The sequence below is a fragment of the Malaclemys terrapin genome, chromosome 11, assembly GCF_027887155.1.
Source record: "Malaclemys terrapin pileata isolate rMalTer1 chromosome 11, rMalTer1.hap1, whole genome shotgun sequence".
Classification (NCBI taxonomy): domain Eukaryota; kingdom Metazoa; phylum Chordata; order Testudines; family Emydidae; genus Malaclemys; species Malaclemys terrapin.
The window spans coordinates 15,779,517-15,797,570 of record NC_071515.1 but is presented as its reverse complement, the minus strand read 5'-3'; the positions used below and the strand labels follow the sequence as shown (position 1 = coordinate 15,797,570).

General features: G+C 44.7%; 1 protein-coding gene across 1 annotated transcript in view; it reads left to right on the top strand.

The window, feature by feature from the left end:
- Positions 1-18,054, top strand: part of CPS1 (carbamoyl-phosphate synthase 1) — a 122,122-nt gene that overhangs the window by 26,949 nt on the left and 77,119 nt on the right. The window contains exons 7-13 of the mRNA XM_054044193.1: positions 1,627-1,716; positions 4,113-4,241; positions 5,750-5,856; positions 7,640-7,781; positions 10,372-10,449; positions 11,838-11,936; positions 12,732-12,827. Coding sequence (XP_053900168.1) covers positions 1,627-1,716; positions 4,113-4,241; positions 5,750-5,856; positions 7,640-7,781; positions 10,372-10,449; positions 11,838-11,936; positions 12,732-12,827 — 741 coding nt within the window. The remainder of the gene's footprint in view (positions 1-1,626; positions 1,717-4,112; positions 4,242-5,749; positions 5,857-7,639; positions 7,782-10,371; positions 10,450-11,837; positions 11,937-12,731; positions 12,828-18,054) is intronic.

The following is an 18,054-nucleotide window of genomic DNA, read 5'->3' as shown; positions in this document are numbered from 1 at the left end:
TACAAATTTCAAATCTGGATCTGAATTTCTGGATCTGAGCAAGATTTAGCTCAGATGAGAGCTTTTTGTTCAGGCCCTTTTCTAGTCCAAATAACTCAGGGCAACTTTGCTCTGTAATTAATTGTATGAGGATTAGAACAACCAAAGCAAGTCACCACCAGTGAAGCGTTTGCATCATGAATGTTGCATAGATCCCTGTATATGTGAGCTGCAAGGAGCCAAAAGCCCTTCGGAAGCCTATTTAAAAATGGTGTTGAAATTTTTCAAAAGCACTTAAGGGAGTTTGGCACCCAGTGCTCATTGACTTTCAATATGAGTTTTGTACCTAACTACCTTTGGCACTTTCGAAAGTCCCAACCTACATTATTAACTTGTTCGAACAAGCATATACAGCAATGTCTGTATAGGTAGAAGAGCTGTAAAAACCAAAACCAACATTGCTTTGCATAAATATGGTTCTGCAGTTTCCTAAGTTAAATTAAACCACTCTTTTATTATAAGATAATGTACCAAAGATTGTACCAGACAGATAACCCCTTTGCAAATCAGAACACAGGCATGACAAATAGTATTAGAAACTTAGAAGAAGATGGAGAGGACCTAGATGCACCAATGCTCTGCAGACTCAGGAAATGCATTGTGGGGTATGTTCCCACCAGATGGCCTGATATATAAATCAGTAGACACATCGCAATAGATTATCTCTGTTCAGGCTAATCCCTACCCATCTTACTATCCTATAATGGTCACTCCATTAGGGGAACTCCTTCTTCAACCATAGCAATCAGTCACACACCATGCTTATGAGCAGAACCGCCATAGAGAAGGCCATGCTATTGCCTACATTATGGAATCCTCCAGCTTATCAAAACAACGCGCTACATTAGGATAATGTGAAGAAAGGGGCAAAATGACAGCAGATGGGAAAGTGTCTTGCAGGGAAGGCATTGGAAAAAACATAAAACCATCCGTATCGTATAAACATGGGTCACTCTCAGTGACAGTCTAGATGGGCTATTGGTCTGTACTGGTATGGCAAATTACACTGATATTATGGTGATTCTGTATTGTGTAGATGTAACATAGAGATTCATTCTGTTACATCCCAGCCTTATTGCAAGTGGAGAATCAAGGCGACATCGAAAGCATAATGGGCCAGATCCTGAGGAGGTGTAAATTGGCCTTGGTTTATTAAAGTCAGTGGAGTGACTCCAGTTCACACCAACTGAGGACCTGGCCCAAGGTATCTATCACTGTCTCTCTGTGGTGCTACATCTAAGCCACAGCTCTTGAGAATTGAGTTGCTACTTTCCATTAATGAGGCGAAACACAGAAAAACTAGTCATTAACTATGGAGACAGCCAGTTTCTTAGGGATCATTGTTATGACTGTAACGAACAGTATATGAAAAAGCATTACACTTGTTTTTGCTTTTCATAAAAAAAAATTAACTTCTGTGGCACTTCCTGAGATTTCCTTGTAAATTGACTGGTAAGTGCCAGTCACTTCCTGGCAGCGAACAATCAATCTGCTACCAACCTGTGTGCAAAACACCCTCACTGCGTTTATGGCTTGTGGTTTGTCACGTACAGTAATTGTCTATCTTTTTTCTAAACCTGTCAATAGGAAGTCAAGGTGTATGGCAAAGGGAATCCAATTAAAGTTGTAGCTGTGGACTGTGGGTTAAAGAACAATGCTATCCGTTTGCTAGTGAAGGTAAGTCAGTGTTCTGTATCTTTCTCCTCCAGGGAGCTTCTTTTGCAGCATTGCTTTAGTACAAGACAGGCTGATGGTTTAGCTGTATCTGTTGCAGGGAGCATGCTACTCAATCTTACTGAACCTTCTATTCGAAAAATTGGTAGGGATCTATCCCACCCACTGCCCTCCACCTGAATGTTTTCATTTCATTATAAGTGCAACCCGTGTTAGATGAGTCCCAGTGGGGTGAGTCATGCTTTGAACTTTATAGATGGTCCCTAAAGCTAACCTGATGATGAAGAATAGCCATAAGGCAGCCACTGTGTGTGAATTCCATGAGAAGATCTATTGGCAGGAGACTGAGATGGTTTCATTGAGGGACTCACGTGTGAACTGAGGAGACTGCAAGGGATATGTCGCTACTTGCCTAATAGCAACCAAGGAAGAATCAGCCCTGCATTGTAAAAAATGATTTAAAGCAGGAAACTCGGCACTAATACTTTTTTTCCTGGAAGGCTTTCTCATAATTGAGATATCGGCCTTTAAGCCATACTAGCCCTTTGTCTTGTTTCTCAGGAGAAGGCAGTAAGATGGTGGCCTTCCATTCTCTGAGGGAACTGGGGTTCCTGATGTCCAAAAGTATTCTCTGCTAATGCAAACATTAAGGCTGTAACAGAAAGCATGCTTTGCGTTGCATCATGCAGCCATTTTTGGTTACAGCTTGCACCTAATATTTGATAGTCTGATAGACATGACTGTTTCCCCCATTTTAAATGATTGGGCCAAAGGAAACCGTTTGAACTTCACAGAGGGTGTAGCAAGAGGTCGGCGAAGCTAAGGAGAGGAGGAGGGAGCATTTCCAATGAAAAAGGGTTTAGCAGTGTGGCACTAGGGAAAGTCAGCCCAGCAAAAGCCATCTAGAGTTGCCTAAACAGCACAAATCCAAGATCGAATTGTAACAGATCCTTGCACTGTTTTCTCTGGATGACATGCACCACCTATGTGTGGTCGAAGAGAAGTCCAGTGAACTAGTATTAACGGAAGGAATGTGGCTGAGCAGTTAAAGCAGAAAACTGTACAACAAGTAGGTCAAGTATCAGGGGGTAGCCGTGTTAGTCTGTATCTACAAAAACAACAAGGAGTCTGGTGGCACCTTAAAGACTAACAGATTTATTTGGGCATAAGCTTTTGTGGGTAAAAACCTCACTTCTTCATCAGATGAAGAAGTGAGGTTTTTACCCACAAAAGCTTATCCTCAACAAGTAGGGTGACCGGATGTCCCGATTTTATAGGGACAGTCCTGATTTTTGGGTCTTTTTCTAATATAGGCTCCTATTACCCCTCACCCCTCATCCCAATTTTTCACACTTGCTGTCTGGTCACCCTAACGACAAGACTCCTGGGTTTTATTCCTGGTATTGCCACTTGCACGCTGGGTAGCCTTGGGCAAGTAACTTTGATCGCAATTCAACAAAACACTAAACATGTGCTTCACTTGAAGCTCCAGTGTAGATCCGCCGCCTGGGAACCAAGAAAAGTCAATGGGACTATTCACAGACATAAAGTGAAGCCTTTGCCTAAGGACCAGATCCTTAACGAGACCTCAGTGGGAGTTAGGCACCTAAATACCTTTGAGGATCTGTGCCCAAGTTACTTACTTAGTCTTGCTAGGATTAGATTTTTATCAGTAAACATCAGTAAATGTCTATTTCACCATACATACACAAACTGACAAAAAAGATTTCCAGAGGTAACAATCGACATCTCCAGCTAGGCAAAGGAAGAGAAATGCAGCTTGATAACTTATTCGGGTTTGGTTTTGAGGATATTTACTTTGTCTGTGTTGACATGTGATGTTGACCATTTGTGTTTTAACCGTTACGAAACATTATCCTTTTGAATCTCAGCATCTACCATCATTAAATAATTGTCTGATTCCTCCCCATTGCCCGAACCTCACATAATTCCTGCAAATGTGAAACGTTAAATTGATAAAAATAAAAAAATTCTTAAAAATAAACATCTATACTATCCATCACAATGATTACAAACCTGAATTTTGCCAAGCCTATCTCTACTGAATGCGGGCTAACCTGCCTCCTTTCAGTAAAGAGCTAGGACGCTGTGCTTTTAGGTTAATAGGTTTCATGGGCTATTCGTGCTGTCACTATGAAGCCTTTAATGTCGTGGTGAACAGCTCAGTGACAACTATGAAGTCCTAGGTGGCCACGGGCTTGTTACATTGTTAAATACATCCCTAAAATAGAGATTTACCAAAGAGAGTCTACATATTGGCATTCAGGGCTGGTTTTGGTGGAATATGTCTGCTGGGCCGTAAGAGAGCAGTTAGAATGAACTAAGAGGCTAAGTTGACTTAAAGCATTTTCCTCCTCCCTCTTTTGCTTCTCTGCCAGCGAGGCGCGGAGGTGCATTTGGTCCCATGGAATCATGATTTCACCAGGATGGAGTATGATGGGCTTTTTCTTTCCGGCGGCCCTGGGGATCCAATGCAGGCACAGGAGCTGATTCAGAATCTTAAGAAGGTACAGTGTGTGCACTGGGGTCGCTTGCCGGTGATGACCTGATGGTTCCTTTAAGCGGACTCAGTCTTTTCTGGTCAGATTGTGTAGTTGAAAAATGAATGATCATGGAGCTAACGAGTCGTGTGCTCAAGTTCACTTTGGTCATTTTGTTAGTAGGATATATCCCTGTCTTGTGTCCAGTTAGACTGTTAGCTCTGGGATAAGGATCTGCCTAGTCATAGGGTTGTAAAGCCTTTAGCACAGTTATGGGCGCTGAAGAAGAATCACCATTAATATCACCATCGTACTGGTGGTGTCTCGCAGCACACACTAATGAGTCAGTGCAGATCTGTGTTGAAGTCAAGCAAGGCAAACGTGCATGTTACGGAGCAGTATGGTTGTCCTGGGAAATATGCCCGTCTCTTCTAAATTATGTAACTTACAGATGGCTGGTGCTTCTCAGTTCCAGTGATGTGTGATGCCACTGCTCATTCCCTATGGCCCAGCCCTGGAAAGCAGCCTGAGTCATGGCTCTGGAAACTGGGGTTTTCCTTTGGAGCAAAGGAGAGAAGGGATTACACCTGTACAGGCTGTAGAGAGACCGCAGAGCTTCTGCTTGGCTGTAGCTTCCCCTGCCCTGAGACTGTGGTTGCTTCTGGGGGCATGTGCCCTTGCTTCTCAGGGAGCAATCTCAGCAGATCTGCAGAGTCATGCGGTCACCACCCGTCGTCATAGAGTCATAGAGTGTAAGGTTGGAAGGCACCACCAGATCATCTAGTTTGACCTCCTGTATGTCACAAACCACCAACAGCACCCCACACCCCCACGCTAAACCCAACAACTGGAACTAGACTATGGTAGGACAGCTCACAGGAGAGTAGACTGTTTTGTGCCACAGGCAGAGAATAGGAGGGATCAAAGTGCTCCACTGCCCAAGGCCCCTATAACGTCAGGGAAATGATTGTCAGATATACCCATGTACTCTTGCAAGTGGCCCACACCACATGCTGCAAATGAAGGCAAGAAACCTCCAAGGTCACTACCACTTTGACCAGGGGGAAGTTCCTTCCTGACCCCCACATATTGCAATGAGTTCAACTTGTTCTCCCATCAGCCCCGCCCTGCCCCACAGGACACTTCTGTGAGCCGTGCTGTGCACCGAACAAAGACACTCACTGAGTGGCCTCCCTAGCTCTTGCCCAGCAGAACCACACCAGTTCCACTGTATGGAGTGACCTCGAAACACCTGGAGGAGGGATGTGATGGTGGGCGGAGCATTGGCCCCTAGCTGTGCATGTGTCCTGGATACCCTGAATTTCCTCCTGGGCATTGTATAAGAAACACTACCCTGGCAGCAAAGGGACTAGCTCATTTTTGTATGGAAGTTTTCAAGACAAATTAAATCCTAATTGAAAACATTGCATTTAAATGCGTAAAGAATATGCACTAGTTTGCATTATTGCTGAACTTGGAGATTCACTGTTCCCATGGATCTCACAGTCGGGTTAATGAAAATTATTTCCACCTAGGTCTTGAAGAGCGATCGCAAGGAGCCATTGTTTGGAGTCAGCATGGGGAATCTGATAACTGGAATAGCAGCTGGAGCTACATCCTACAAGATGCCCATGGCCAACAGGTATGATGACGCTGGTGCCTTACAGAATCTGAACACATGCCCTCAGGACTTCAAAGAACTCAATACATCAACGTTTTGCCTCCCCCCCTCCAATGCCCAGGATCAGGGCCAGCTCCAGGGTTTTTGCCGCCCCAAGCGGCACAAAAAAAAAAAAAAAAGCCGCAATCGCGATCTGCGGCGGCAATTCGGCGGGAGGTCCTTCGCTCCGAGCGGGAGTGAGGGACCGTCCGCCAAATTGCCGCCGAATAGCTGGACGTGCCGCCCCTCTCCGGAATGGCCGCCCCAAGCACCTGCTTGGCAAGCTGGTGCCTGGAGCTGGCCCTCCCCAGGATGCCAGATGAGTTGGGGACCTGCAGATGCTGCTGCATATCTGTCCCCTCTTCCCATAGGTCATGTCACAACATGGCCTAAAGGTAGAGTGAACGCCATGGATGCAGAATGCACATCTTTCTCCCTGGGTCAAGCATGGTGAGCAGCCAGCAGTGTTCATTTGTGCACTGTGCCCGCTGCTGGCCACTAGTTAACATCTCCATCAGATCCGCTTCCATCTTTGTAGCTCAAGTCCAAAGGATACTGCTTTAATCCTCCCTGCTAAATAACTCACTAGGAGAAATCGTGAATTTACATTCAGCGTCCCAACCGTGGCACTTTTACACTGGGCATTGTGTGCCCAAGAGATCAGAACTGGAGCAGGTATGACGACCTTCCAAGATAACATTGGTACATCCTCCATTGCTGCTCCTGCTGGAAGTTGATTGCAGCTGCAATCGGATATCTCTGCTCAGTGTATTGCTCAGATTACAAATGTGACTCTAGACAGAGGATGAGATTTTACCATTGACAGATACATTCAGCTTGTTGTAAGTAACAATACTCCTTTGGATACCGTCATCCGTGCACTATCTCCACCATATTTCTCAGCAGGCCTCTCTCTTAGCCTGCACGCTGATATGACTACATCGGAACCTGGATAGCAGTAACTTTATTTCTTCATTCCAGCAATTGACCTTGTTCCCCTAAATAAATTGTTCATTTCAAGGCAGGTTAGAAAGCATTTGTATTAGTTCAGGGGTTCTCAAACTAGGGGTCAGGACCCCTCAGGGTCACGAGGTTATTACATGGGGGGTCACGAGCTGTCAGCCTCCACCCCAAACCCCGCTTTGCCTCCAGCATTTTCAATGGTATTAAATATATAAGAAAGTGTTTTTAATTGATAAGGGGGGGGTCACACTCAGAGGCTTGGTATATGGAAGGGGTCACCAGTACAAAAATTTGAGAACTACTGTATTAGTTGGTCCAATCCTGCTAAAGAATATCACGGTTTGAATTTGATTTCTTTATCATTGTGGTTGTGATACTGACTATAGAAATCGAATAGCTGGCATTGAGTAGCTGTAACACCCTCCCCTAGCCAGGCCTTCTAAATTAATTTGTGTTGGGGAGATAAAATATCTGTGACTTTGGTCATTCTTCAGGTGAGTAATTAGAATGGTCAGTACTTTGCTTTTGTTAACCGCCTTGCATTACTGTGATATTCTCCTCTTGCCCTTGATTCCCTCCATCCAGGGCCGAAGGGGGGGGGGGGGGGGCGGTACAAATTACCGGGCCCGGCGGTCTGGAAGGGGGCCCGGCCTCCCTCCCCCCCTCGTCGGCCCTGTTTAGCCGGTCCGCCCTGCTGGGGGGGTCCGAAAATTTTTTTCACTGGGGCCCGAACCCACTCTTGGCGGCTCTGCTTCCATCACCAACCTCTCTGTCTCTGTCCTTTCCCCCTCTCTTTTCTCAGAGGTCAGAATCAGCCGGTTATGAACCTGTTGAACGGACAAGCTTTCATTACAGCACAGAACCATGGCTATGCACTTGACAGCAACACCCTTCCTGCTGGCTGGAAACCTCTTTTTGTGAATGTCAATGATCAAACAAATGAGGTAAACACACTCTCTCCAGATACCTGCTCAGGCAATGGGTGAGTCGGGGAAGACGGTCATTTATTTCACTCACATGCCTCACTCAAGCCTGCTTTATCTGCAGGAACAGCATTGCGGGTTATCCATCATGGCCAGTTGTTCCCTAAGAAATCTTTTCTCTCTGTTTCATTATCTGATAATTACCTTTATTTGGTGGCACTGCTTTGTCAGCCGAATCGGGTTACTGTGACCTGCGGGTGACCACTTGGTCAGCTAAGCAAGCTGCAGAATCAGCGCAATGACCCCTTGCCACCTCTAGAGGAGCTGATAACAAACAGCTCTTGGAAGCTCTTGGAAGAAATGCCTCCCCCCCTCCCCCTGAGGATGATTTCTGTGCCTTTATTGGAAATCACCCACTCTCAAGACTGCTAAACCCACATTGCCATATTGTTGTTTGTATCACAGTGACGCCTTGAGACCGGAACCCTCAGCAGAGCTCCAGTGTGCTGTACAGACACAATCTCAGCCCCAACGAGCTTACAGCTTTAATAGACAAAGGGTGGGTGGGGAAGCAGTGGCACAGAGAGAAATGACTTGTCCTGGGTCACACAGTGAGTCTGTTGCCAAACAGAAATAGGAACCAGGCCTCCTGAATCCCAGCCCTATCCACTAACCAAGGCTGCCTTCTGTAAGCCTGAGTTATCCTTGAGACTCATAGAAATGCTGCTTAAGAGTAGCTGTTTGGAAAAAAAATTCCTGTGGGTGGATACCTTGTATTAGCTCTTCGCTCCCACCCCACATCAAACTTGACAGGTTGGAAACTGCTGTATTGTACTAGTGTGTATTCAAAATACTTTTCTGGAAGATACATTTAGCAGAAGTTTGTTTGCCAGCTGGTGTTGGCTACAGTTCTGAGTAGAGCTGGGCAAATAGTGGGGGGAAAAAATTCCCATCACTGTTTGTTTCAATGTTGAAATTAGTTAGTTTTGGTCTCATTCACACACCCCGTTTTGTGTTCACTTTATATGAAGATTGGAGCAGTTGGCTGGCAAAAATGTTTGTGGAAAGCAAAATTCAGAGTAAGATGAACAAGAATGATGTCCTGGGCTGGGTCATCTGTGGGGGGTGAACTTATAACTTCTGCATCTAAAAAACACGAGACTTTATCGCTTGATCTAAAGGACCAGGTATGTTATGCTGGAGGCAATAGCAGACTCATAAACGGCTATACATGGTGTAGCCACTAGAGGGGGACGAAGAGCCACACTATGTTATCCCACGTTCTGAAAACAGTCACAGAAACTGAATTTGATAACCACACATGTAAATTGTGTTCTCTTCTATTCAGAGAAGAGAAATGATACCGTGTGACCGATCTGGCCAGTCCCAGCTGAGCAAACCAATGCAGATACCAAATATTGATAATCAAGCCATGGAGTAAATATTTGGAAATGATATATGTAGAATAAATAAAAATAACTAATACATTAAGGGAAACTGTAGCCAGCTCATGGTATTCTGTGACCAGAAGTAGGGCATAGCTTGCACAATAATTAACTAATTGTGAATTCTTCACTTTATAGTAGCTGTACGAAGGCCCCCGGCCAACAGCCCATCTCTTGTCTCCACCCCCATCACCATCCCATGCTCTCTCCCATTGTCTCCCTCCTATCCAGCACACCTAGGCTGAGACCTACTTTGGCCCTTCCTCTGGGGAGTGGAGATAGAGCCTGCAATGGCCTCTTAGAGTCCAGGGCTTCTCATCTTCCACCTGACACGGTCACCTTCTCATGATGCAGCAATGACTCCTTCAGGCCTCTCTCATTCGTTGTCCCAGAGCCAAGCTGCAGCCTGTGTCATGCCATTCATGAGAGAGGTCTGGTGCCTCCTGCTGCAGCTTGCTTGGAACTGCAAGCAGCGGCTGAAAACCCAGTTCAGGCAACTCTCCAGCTCTCCTTGGCCTGGCAGAGTGTTCCCACTTGTCATCTCCTGACAGTGGCCCTGGGAAGACACAACCTGTGCCCGCTGATGCAGCATCCATAATTTGCCTCATGGTGTTGAATTAAAGACACTATGCCATGTCCATCCCTAGAATAATGAAACTACCGATGTCAGTGGAGTTAGAGCAGGGATGTATTTGGCCCAGTGTTTTCAGCAGCACTGATATGAAATCAGAGCAGTAGAAGCAGTCATTCTACTTCAGTCCTCTCCAGAGTGACCTTTTACTGCTGTGTGCCCACTCCTCCCAGCCTATTCCAATGTATACGCCCCCTCCACCACCTGCTCCAATGTTGCATCTGAAAGGAGACTAGCATATCTTCTCTGGTAAGTGCTTAGCAATCAATAGTGCTGTTCAAAGTATTCACTATTCAGCAGTGCACAATCCAGTAGGTTACATGGGTACTGTATTGCTGGTAAAAGGTGAATGGCTCAATGCTTTAATGGATAAAACACTCTGCGAAGACCTGGAATGAAACAAGTTTCAACTCAAAGGCCCTAAAAAGCATACCGGTCCCTTCCCTTCAATGCCTACAGGGTTGCAAGCAGTAGCCTTCCTCTATCCCCCTCATTACCAGGATGTTGTCTAAGGCAAACTCTTTTATCTCTGCAGGGAATTATGCACGAGACCAAACCAATTTTTGCAGCACAGTTTAACCCGGAGGCCAGTGCGGGGCCAACAGACACAGAGGTACTGTACAGAGATTGATTCAGGTTTGCTTTGGGGGTGGCTGAAGGAATGCGTGTAGAGTATAGAGCAGCTAATGGAGGAGCCCTGAAAATCTTGATGCAGTGACATTCTTAGGGCCTGTTTTCAGAAATGTCAGGACCCTAACCAAGATCCCCGTCCCGCATAGACTTGCCTGCATTTGGTCTGATTCAGAGCTAATTGAAATCAGTGGAAAGACATCCATTGCCTTCAGTAGGTTTTGGGTCAGGCTCTCAAGTGACTCCATTTACACGAGTAGCAGAAATCAATCTCATGTTCTTTGGGTCCTTGAGTGACTTCATTCACATTGATGGGATTACTCACATGCAGAAAGTTACTCATGGGCTTAAATCTTTGCAGGACGGGACCCATACTCCTTTTACCTGAGATGGTTGTAAAAGAAAATTTTCTATTTTATTTAAAAAAAAAAAGAAACCCAGGTGCCTTTTTTAAACAAACCTCATTAACTTCCTAATACATTTTAGTTCCACTTTCATATTTTGTAACTGTAGAGTTATATAAATGGATTCACACTCACTCTCTCTTGTTCTCCTCACTGAAATGAAATTTTAATCCCCCATCTGTGACTTCATGCAAATTCTGATAGCAACTGGTTGTGTAGTCTCAGTGAATGGCAAAGTAGCAGTAGCAGGCGGTGATGCAAGGAGAGGGCATGTCTGAACATAAATCCATTATTGAGTATTTCTTGGGAAAGGAAGCAGAAGTAGTTGGAAGTGATTTGCCTTTAACTGTAATTGGATATTGTTGATTAAATCTATAAATGAATCTCTCGGTAAAAAGTTTCTTACCTCTCTGAGTGATCCGTGAATTGAAAAGAACGGAATACGACCCCAGAATTGTCCTTGTAACCCCTTGTGCAGGTCCAGGCTATGAATACTGTAGTGTACTGCATATGCTGATAGATTTAATGCGTCCCTGAAGCTGCACTCTGCCATATCAGATCCACAGCTGGTGAAAAACTGCTTAGCTCCACTGATCCAGTTAAGAGGACAATATTCGGATTTCTAACTTTTAACATTCATTCTTCCCTTGTATGTGTTATCACCCATGTACAAGTAAAGTATGGGTGTGAGTGAATTAATGGGTTCTATAGGCTTTCTCTCCCTAGTCTCCTCCCTGATACCATCTTGCTTCCTTGAATACGGCATTACGCCAAAGATCATTATGGAAATTAGAAATATGGGGCCAGATTCTTGGTTGGTATAAGTCAAAGTCATCTGAAGTCAGTGGCGCTATGCTGATTTGCATCAGCAGTGGATTGACCCATGGCAGGCCTGGTTTTTCTTTCTTTCATTCATATTTATTTAGTCCTGGTTGGGCGCTAAAATACATGTGTTTGCCTTTACCAGTTCCTATTCGATTCGTTCATTTCGCTGATCAAGAAGGGAAAAGGTACAACAGTTGCCTCAGTGCTGCCCAAGGCCACAACTGTAGCTTCTAGGCTTGAGGTCAGTATATTAATGTTCTTTATTTTTAGCTACACCAGCTGTAACTTGTATTGAATCAGATGGAGAGAATGCAGAGCATAAAAAATTACCTGTGAAACTGAAGTACAGGACTCCCTTACAAAAGCTACATTAGGATTTCATTTATTCTTATTATAACCACTGGATTACTCTCTCTCTCTCTCTCTCTCTCATTATTTTATTAACTCTCTGTTCCTTCGAGGAAGTTTTGAGACATGGAGGTTTGTGTCTATGTTTTTGTATGTTCTCCAGAACAGAATCTGTGCTTGCTATGGTGATCTCTATATTTCCTGGCACCTCATGCAGTCGTATCCAGCTATGAGATTTGGTTGACAGCATAAAGCTGAACCTGTGTTGCTTGAAAATAAGTTTGAAATTCTTAGCATGAGCTGAGTTGCACAGCGAATTGTGCCTTCAGAATGCAGTTGGTCTTTGAATAAAAAATACAACACAGAGATGTGGGAAGCCAAAGTGAAGCCTGGCTGTCTATAAATAAATTAAACAATCAGTACGTTTACTGTATATTTTGTGTAAAACATCAGTCGTCTCCATTTCTTTACCCACCTGTGCATGAGATGGGGTCAATAAAACTTTTTTTGGAAAGTTGGACAGACAGCTGCGGGTTTTCTGAAGCTGGCTTTTCTTCTCTCTTTGACCTAGTTTTTCATGATTCAAGGCTATTCCACACTGCACAGTTTCCCTTTACTCCAGTTTAACTCCCATCTTTTTGCACCCTTTGGGAAATCATTCTAATCATTTGATATTGCTGACTTTTAGGTTTCCAAAGTTCTCATCCTTGGATCTGGAGGTCTGTCGATTGGTCAGGCGGGGGAATTTGATTACTCTGGGTCACAGGCTGTTAAGGCCATGAAGGTAAGAGAAGGCTCCAAGTACAGTAACAGAAGTTAATCTGCTTTCTCTTGTTGCCGCTAACCAGATCATTTATTCCACCCTAGTCGAAAGCTGCGGATTTATGTAAGTTACTGAGTAGTAGAGCTGGTTGAATTATTTGGGGAGAATAAATTATTTGGTAAATTTAGCCCTTATTTCTGTTTATGAATTATTGACCAACTGATCCGAGTTATTTTATTCATAAGTATTCAGCAAGCAGCTTACGGAAATAGCTTGACTTTGAATTTCAGCCTTTGTATTGTTGAGATCTGTTCTCTTTGACTATGTCCCTTTGACCACTGAACTCTGTCACATGGTGTTGCTTCTGTTCCCGGATTGGGTGCCTAAAACTTCATCAGCAGGAGAGTAATGAATGGTAATTAACGCACTCACTTTTGAAATGAACTGTCAGATGAATAAATACCTGCTCTAAAATTAGTGACATGTTTGTGATTCCGTGAATGGTTTCACACAGAAAGTGCCAGTCACCAAAATGCTGATGGGAAATGAATGGTATGGCCCCACTATTAATAGTGACAAGCACAAGCTATGTTTGCTGGTGAAAATACCTGTGAATTTTCTTTGTGCGCTAGCCAGTCAGCTCTCCTCAACCGGCTATTATTTATTATAAATGAGATACAATAGTTTTTTAAAAGCTAGATGTTCCATATTCATCCATGGGGCAACTCCACTGTCAAAGGGGTTACTCCAGAGATGAATGTCGCCCAATAAGCTTAATGAGCAGGCAAGTTGGTACTAGCTGTTGGTGTCGCCTTTCTAATGCGTATCGCACCACATTTTCAAGAGTCAGAAAAAGTGTCTGTGCACTTCTCCATGTGCCTAAATTGCACAAGTAATTTGCACATCACCAGAATCCTGACTGGTACATGTTTGTTGGGCGTTTCGTCTCTACAACTAGAGGGAACATACTTATGTGTGTTTTAGTTTACAGCATAAAAGCTCGGCCCCAAGTCTGGCAGCTTTACACTGTTCATAGCAAAGCTGTTGAAAAGTGACCCTAAAGTGACAGCTGAAGATTGCTCTTGAGGCAGGGTCATCACTGGGTAGCGCAAAGTCAGCTCTGCAGCCCTGTGCCCCCATCACCGGCTCCACATGAGGTGTACAAAGGGAAAGCTCATGGCACCCTGCCACAAGCCCAGCTGGCTGCAGACTGGGTAACTTAGAGCAGCTGCAAGGCTGCTTTAAGGTAAGATAGCTGGCCAAAGATCAGGGGAAAGGAAAGGTGGTTTAGGGCTAACTTCCTCCCCAACATTCTCTCACTCACACACACACACAGACACACACACACACACACACACACACTCTCTGCATCGGGTTTAAACTTGGTGTAGCTGAGAACTGAATTCCAAATGTGGTGAAACATGTGCTTTCCTGTGCTTTGTTTGCACTATGTATTGCCACTGCTGGCTCTCAGGACATGTCTTCACTACCCGCCGGATCGGCGGGTAGCAATCGATCTATTGGGGATCGACTTATCGCGTCTAGTGAAGACACGATAAAATCGATCCCCGATGGCTCTGCCGTTGACTCCGGAAATCCACTGCGGCAAGAGGTGGAAGCGGAGTCGACGGCGGCGTGGCAGCGGTCGACTCGCCGCCATCCTCACAGCCAGGTAAGTCGACCTAAAATACGCAACTTCAGCTACACTATTCACGTAGCTGAAGTTGCGTATCTTAGGTCGACCAACCCCCCCCCCATAGACCTAGCCTCAGTCTACAGTGGCTACATATTCAAGCAATGCATATCAAATCAGGAGAGGAGAGGCCTAGAGCCATATGGATAGCAGTCTGAATTCTCAAGGAGGGCATCTCCTATTTCTTCTTCCCTGTCCTCCTCTCTCACGGTTCTAACAGAAACAAAAAAATATTTTTTCGCAATAAATCTTGCCAGCTTGCCCTTCCAAAATACCCTTTCTCTCTTCCCCGTACCACCGGCCAGCTGTCCTGATCTTGGTGCTAATCAGCCAGACTAGAGGAACTACTTGCCCTCCCTGGCTTTGCCTCTGGCAGTGTGATTTACAGTAGTATTCAGAAGATGAGGCAGCTGGTCAGCATCTTGCAAGGGGACAGCTAGATCGCGTAGGTGGGAGAAAAATGGGGACAGGTAACAAGAGCATAAAATGTGAGGCTCAAGATTTTTCTTTGCCAAACTTTTAATTAATATTTTTTTTGAGAAATAATCAGTAACAATCAGCCTTACCAGACACACTGAATCATATTGCTGTTGTCTGCAACCCTTGCTAGTCATTTTAGCCACGGTTCAGTAAAGCACTTAATCATGCACTTAAATCCATCTATTCACTTAAGCACATGTCTAACTTTAAGCTGAAAGGGCTGCTGAATCGAGGCATTATTCACAAACATTCAGGTGAGTGAGTTTTTCTTTGCGAGGATGTGCATGGAAAGCAAGTGTGCCAGGAATAGTAGCACCTATAAATGTTTGAGAGTGCATATGTGTTGGAAATGGCTGTTTAAAAAAATCCCTTTTTGCTATTTGTGTGTTAGATTCACTGAAACAATTCTAAATGCGTGCAGGTATCATGCACTCAGAAAAAGGAAGCTCTCTTGTCTTCTTATAGCGAAGACTCATTTATTATTTGTATCACCGTAACACCCAAGATCTGCAATCCGATTTCAGGGCCCATTGTGCAAAGTACAGTACTAACACTTATTAAAAAGAGCTTACAGGTCTGTCACAACAGAAAATGATAGGTGGGGAAAAACAAACCATCAGGAGAGAGGATGCAATACGATTAAAAAAAAGCACATTTTAGCACAATAGGCCTTAGTCATGAGTATTAGTGAGCGGCCTTGTCATTGCCAGCTGGGTTTGCAGATACCCTGGCACAGATGAGTATAAAGGAGGGATCTGAAATAGATAGATATTACAGCTGGTTGGAAAATGGGGGGGAAGGGGATCCCTTGGAAAATTTCAACATAAGGGGGACGAGGGGGGAAGTTTCCAGATAAATTTTGACTCTTTGATGGAAATTTTTTTGATTTTTTTGATGGAAAAAAACCCAAACTGCAAAATTGAATAATTTTCACAGTTTGGTGAAAAAACAAACATTTTCCTTTTGCTTTTTGGTTTTCCGACAAAAAAAACCCCAAAAGTTTCAAGGAAAGCTGACGCTTTCTGAAAAATGTTCTTTAAACAAAACCCCAATTTTCCATCAAGCAAAAGTTTCAGTGGAAACTCTTTAGCCAGCCCTAGAAGATATAATTTCAGTTATCCACATAGAGAAAAAAAAACAACAGCATGTGACTTAGTTGACCAGTCATGACACACAAATAGTGAATATTCGGGGTGACCCAGTGTGAAACCAAGCCATAAATTTGTTCACACAAGTAATTTTGAATAAAAACCATATACATACCAGTGCCAACCTGTTCACAGATCATTTGTGAACAGAGATAAGTGCTAAAGTAATTAAAATAATTATTTTCAAATTATAATTTCCTGAGCTCGGTTTCTCAGTATACAGCTGAGTCAGTCAAAAGCCGATTCAGTGTATTTTGAGAAACGACACAGAGACCATGTCAGTTTTCTTTTCTGACAAGCTTCAGAATGGTAAGTGCGCAGTGACATATTATTCCACTCTAGTTGTTGTATTTTACTCAGCATTTGCTTTTTCCTGGATGATGTGTCCCAGATGCATCTTTACTCACAGTCTGAGAGGAAGTGCGGGGTTTTCTTTCTTCTTTCATAATATCACTAGATCGTTAGCTCTTGGCAGAGGATCAGAGCATGTTTTTTTCAGCTCAGAGACCCTAGAGATTGATTGCCCCGGTAAACTAATCAGAGGACCTCTTGGTTGAACTGTCCCAGTGTTGCATTTAGTATTATTACAAATCATCCTCTCAAATTGCTGAATTAAGAGGTAGTCGGCCCTCCCAAGTAGGAAAGGACCCCTGACATTATGTTCTTCCCAGTGCATGTCAGGAAGTGACCTGGTAAATAGGCTTGGGGTCCTCACTGGTGTCATAATATATGAGGCAGTTCAAACACCTCTTGGAGCCCCCTACAAAAGTCATTGGAATAGGGCTACTATGTGCAAGTCCCAGGGTTCAGAGTGTGACCTCCTCCTCCCTCCATGTGCCCCAAACTCCTCTAGGCTGCAAGCAATGGATATGCAAGGAGAAGGGATTAAGTAACATGCCTGGAACTGGTGAAGAGAGTTAGGAGAGTAGTGGGTGGAGTTTTCTTTTAAACAGAAGGGGTGGGGGCCCAGCAGGGGTTTCTCCTACCAGAACGGTATAATGAGGGAAGACATCTTGATTCTCCAGGGGCTGGAGCTATTCTCCTCCTAGAGCTCTCAGTCAGGAGGAAATTGCTCGTACTCACCTTCCCAAGACTGACTCAGCTGTATGCAAGCGCAGTACACATCGGACTAGCACTGCTGTGGTCTCCTACGGCTACAGCCCTGGCAGCATTTTCTGAACCAGCCCTGATCCCATTGCAATTTTCTCTTGCATTGAGGAGTTGCTGACCCTGACATGCCAAGCCCTTGACCATTTTCTTTTGTTATGATCAATAGCTTTCTATATTATGGTGTCCAGTTTGTCCTGTAAAGGTCACACTCTTCTTCCTTATTCGCCTCACCTCTAATCTTGTAAAACTGACCATTCAGACTCCTTCCTTTAGTATGCTATACTGCAGGGGTGGCCAACCTGTGGCGGAGCCGCATGCGGCTCTTCAGAAGTTAATATGCGGCTCCTTGTATAGACACCAACTCCGGGGCTGGAGCTACAGGCGCCAACTTTCCAATGTGTCGGGGGTGCTCACTGCTCAACCCCTGGCTCTGCCACAGGCCCTGCCCCCACTCCACCCCTTCCCGCCCCTTCCCTGAGCCTGCCGTGCCCTCGCTCCTCCCACCTCCCCCCCAGAGTCTCCTGCACACCACAAAACAGCTGATTGGGAGGTGCGGGTAGGGAGGGGGAGGCACTGATCAGCGGGGCTGCCGGTGAGCTGGAGGCACTGGGAGGGAGCGCCGGGGGGGGGAGGGGAGCTGATGGGGGGCTGCTGATGTATTACTGTGGCTCTTTGGCAATGTACATTGGTAAATTCTGGCTCCTTCTCCAGCTCAGGTTGGCCACCCCTGCTATATTGGGTGTCATTTTTTATAAGAGGTCAGTCAGTGTTACCACTACAGACCATCAAAATTCAGGGCCACGATCCCTCTGCTTCC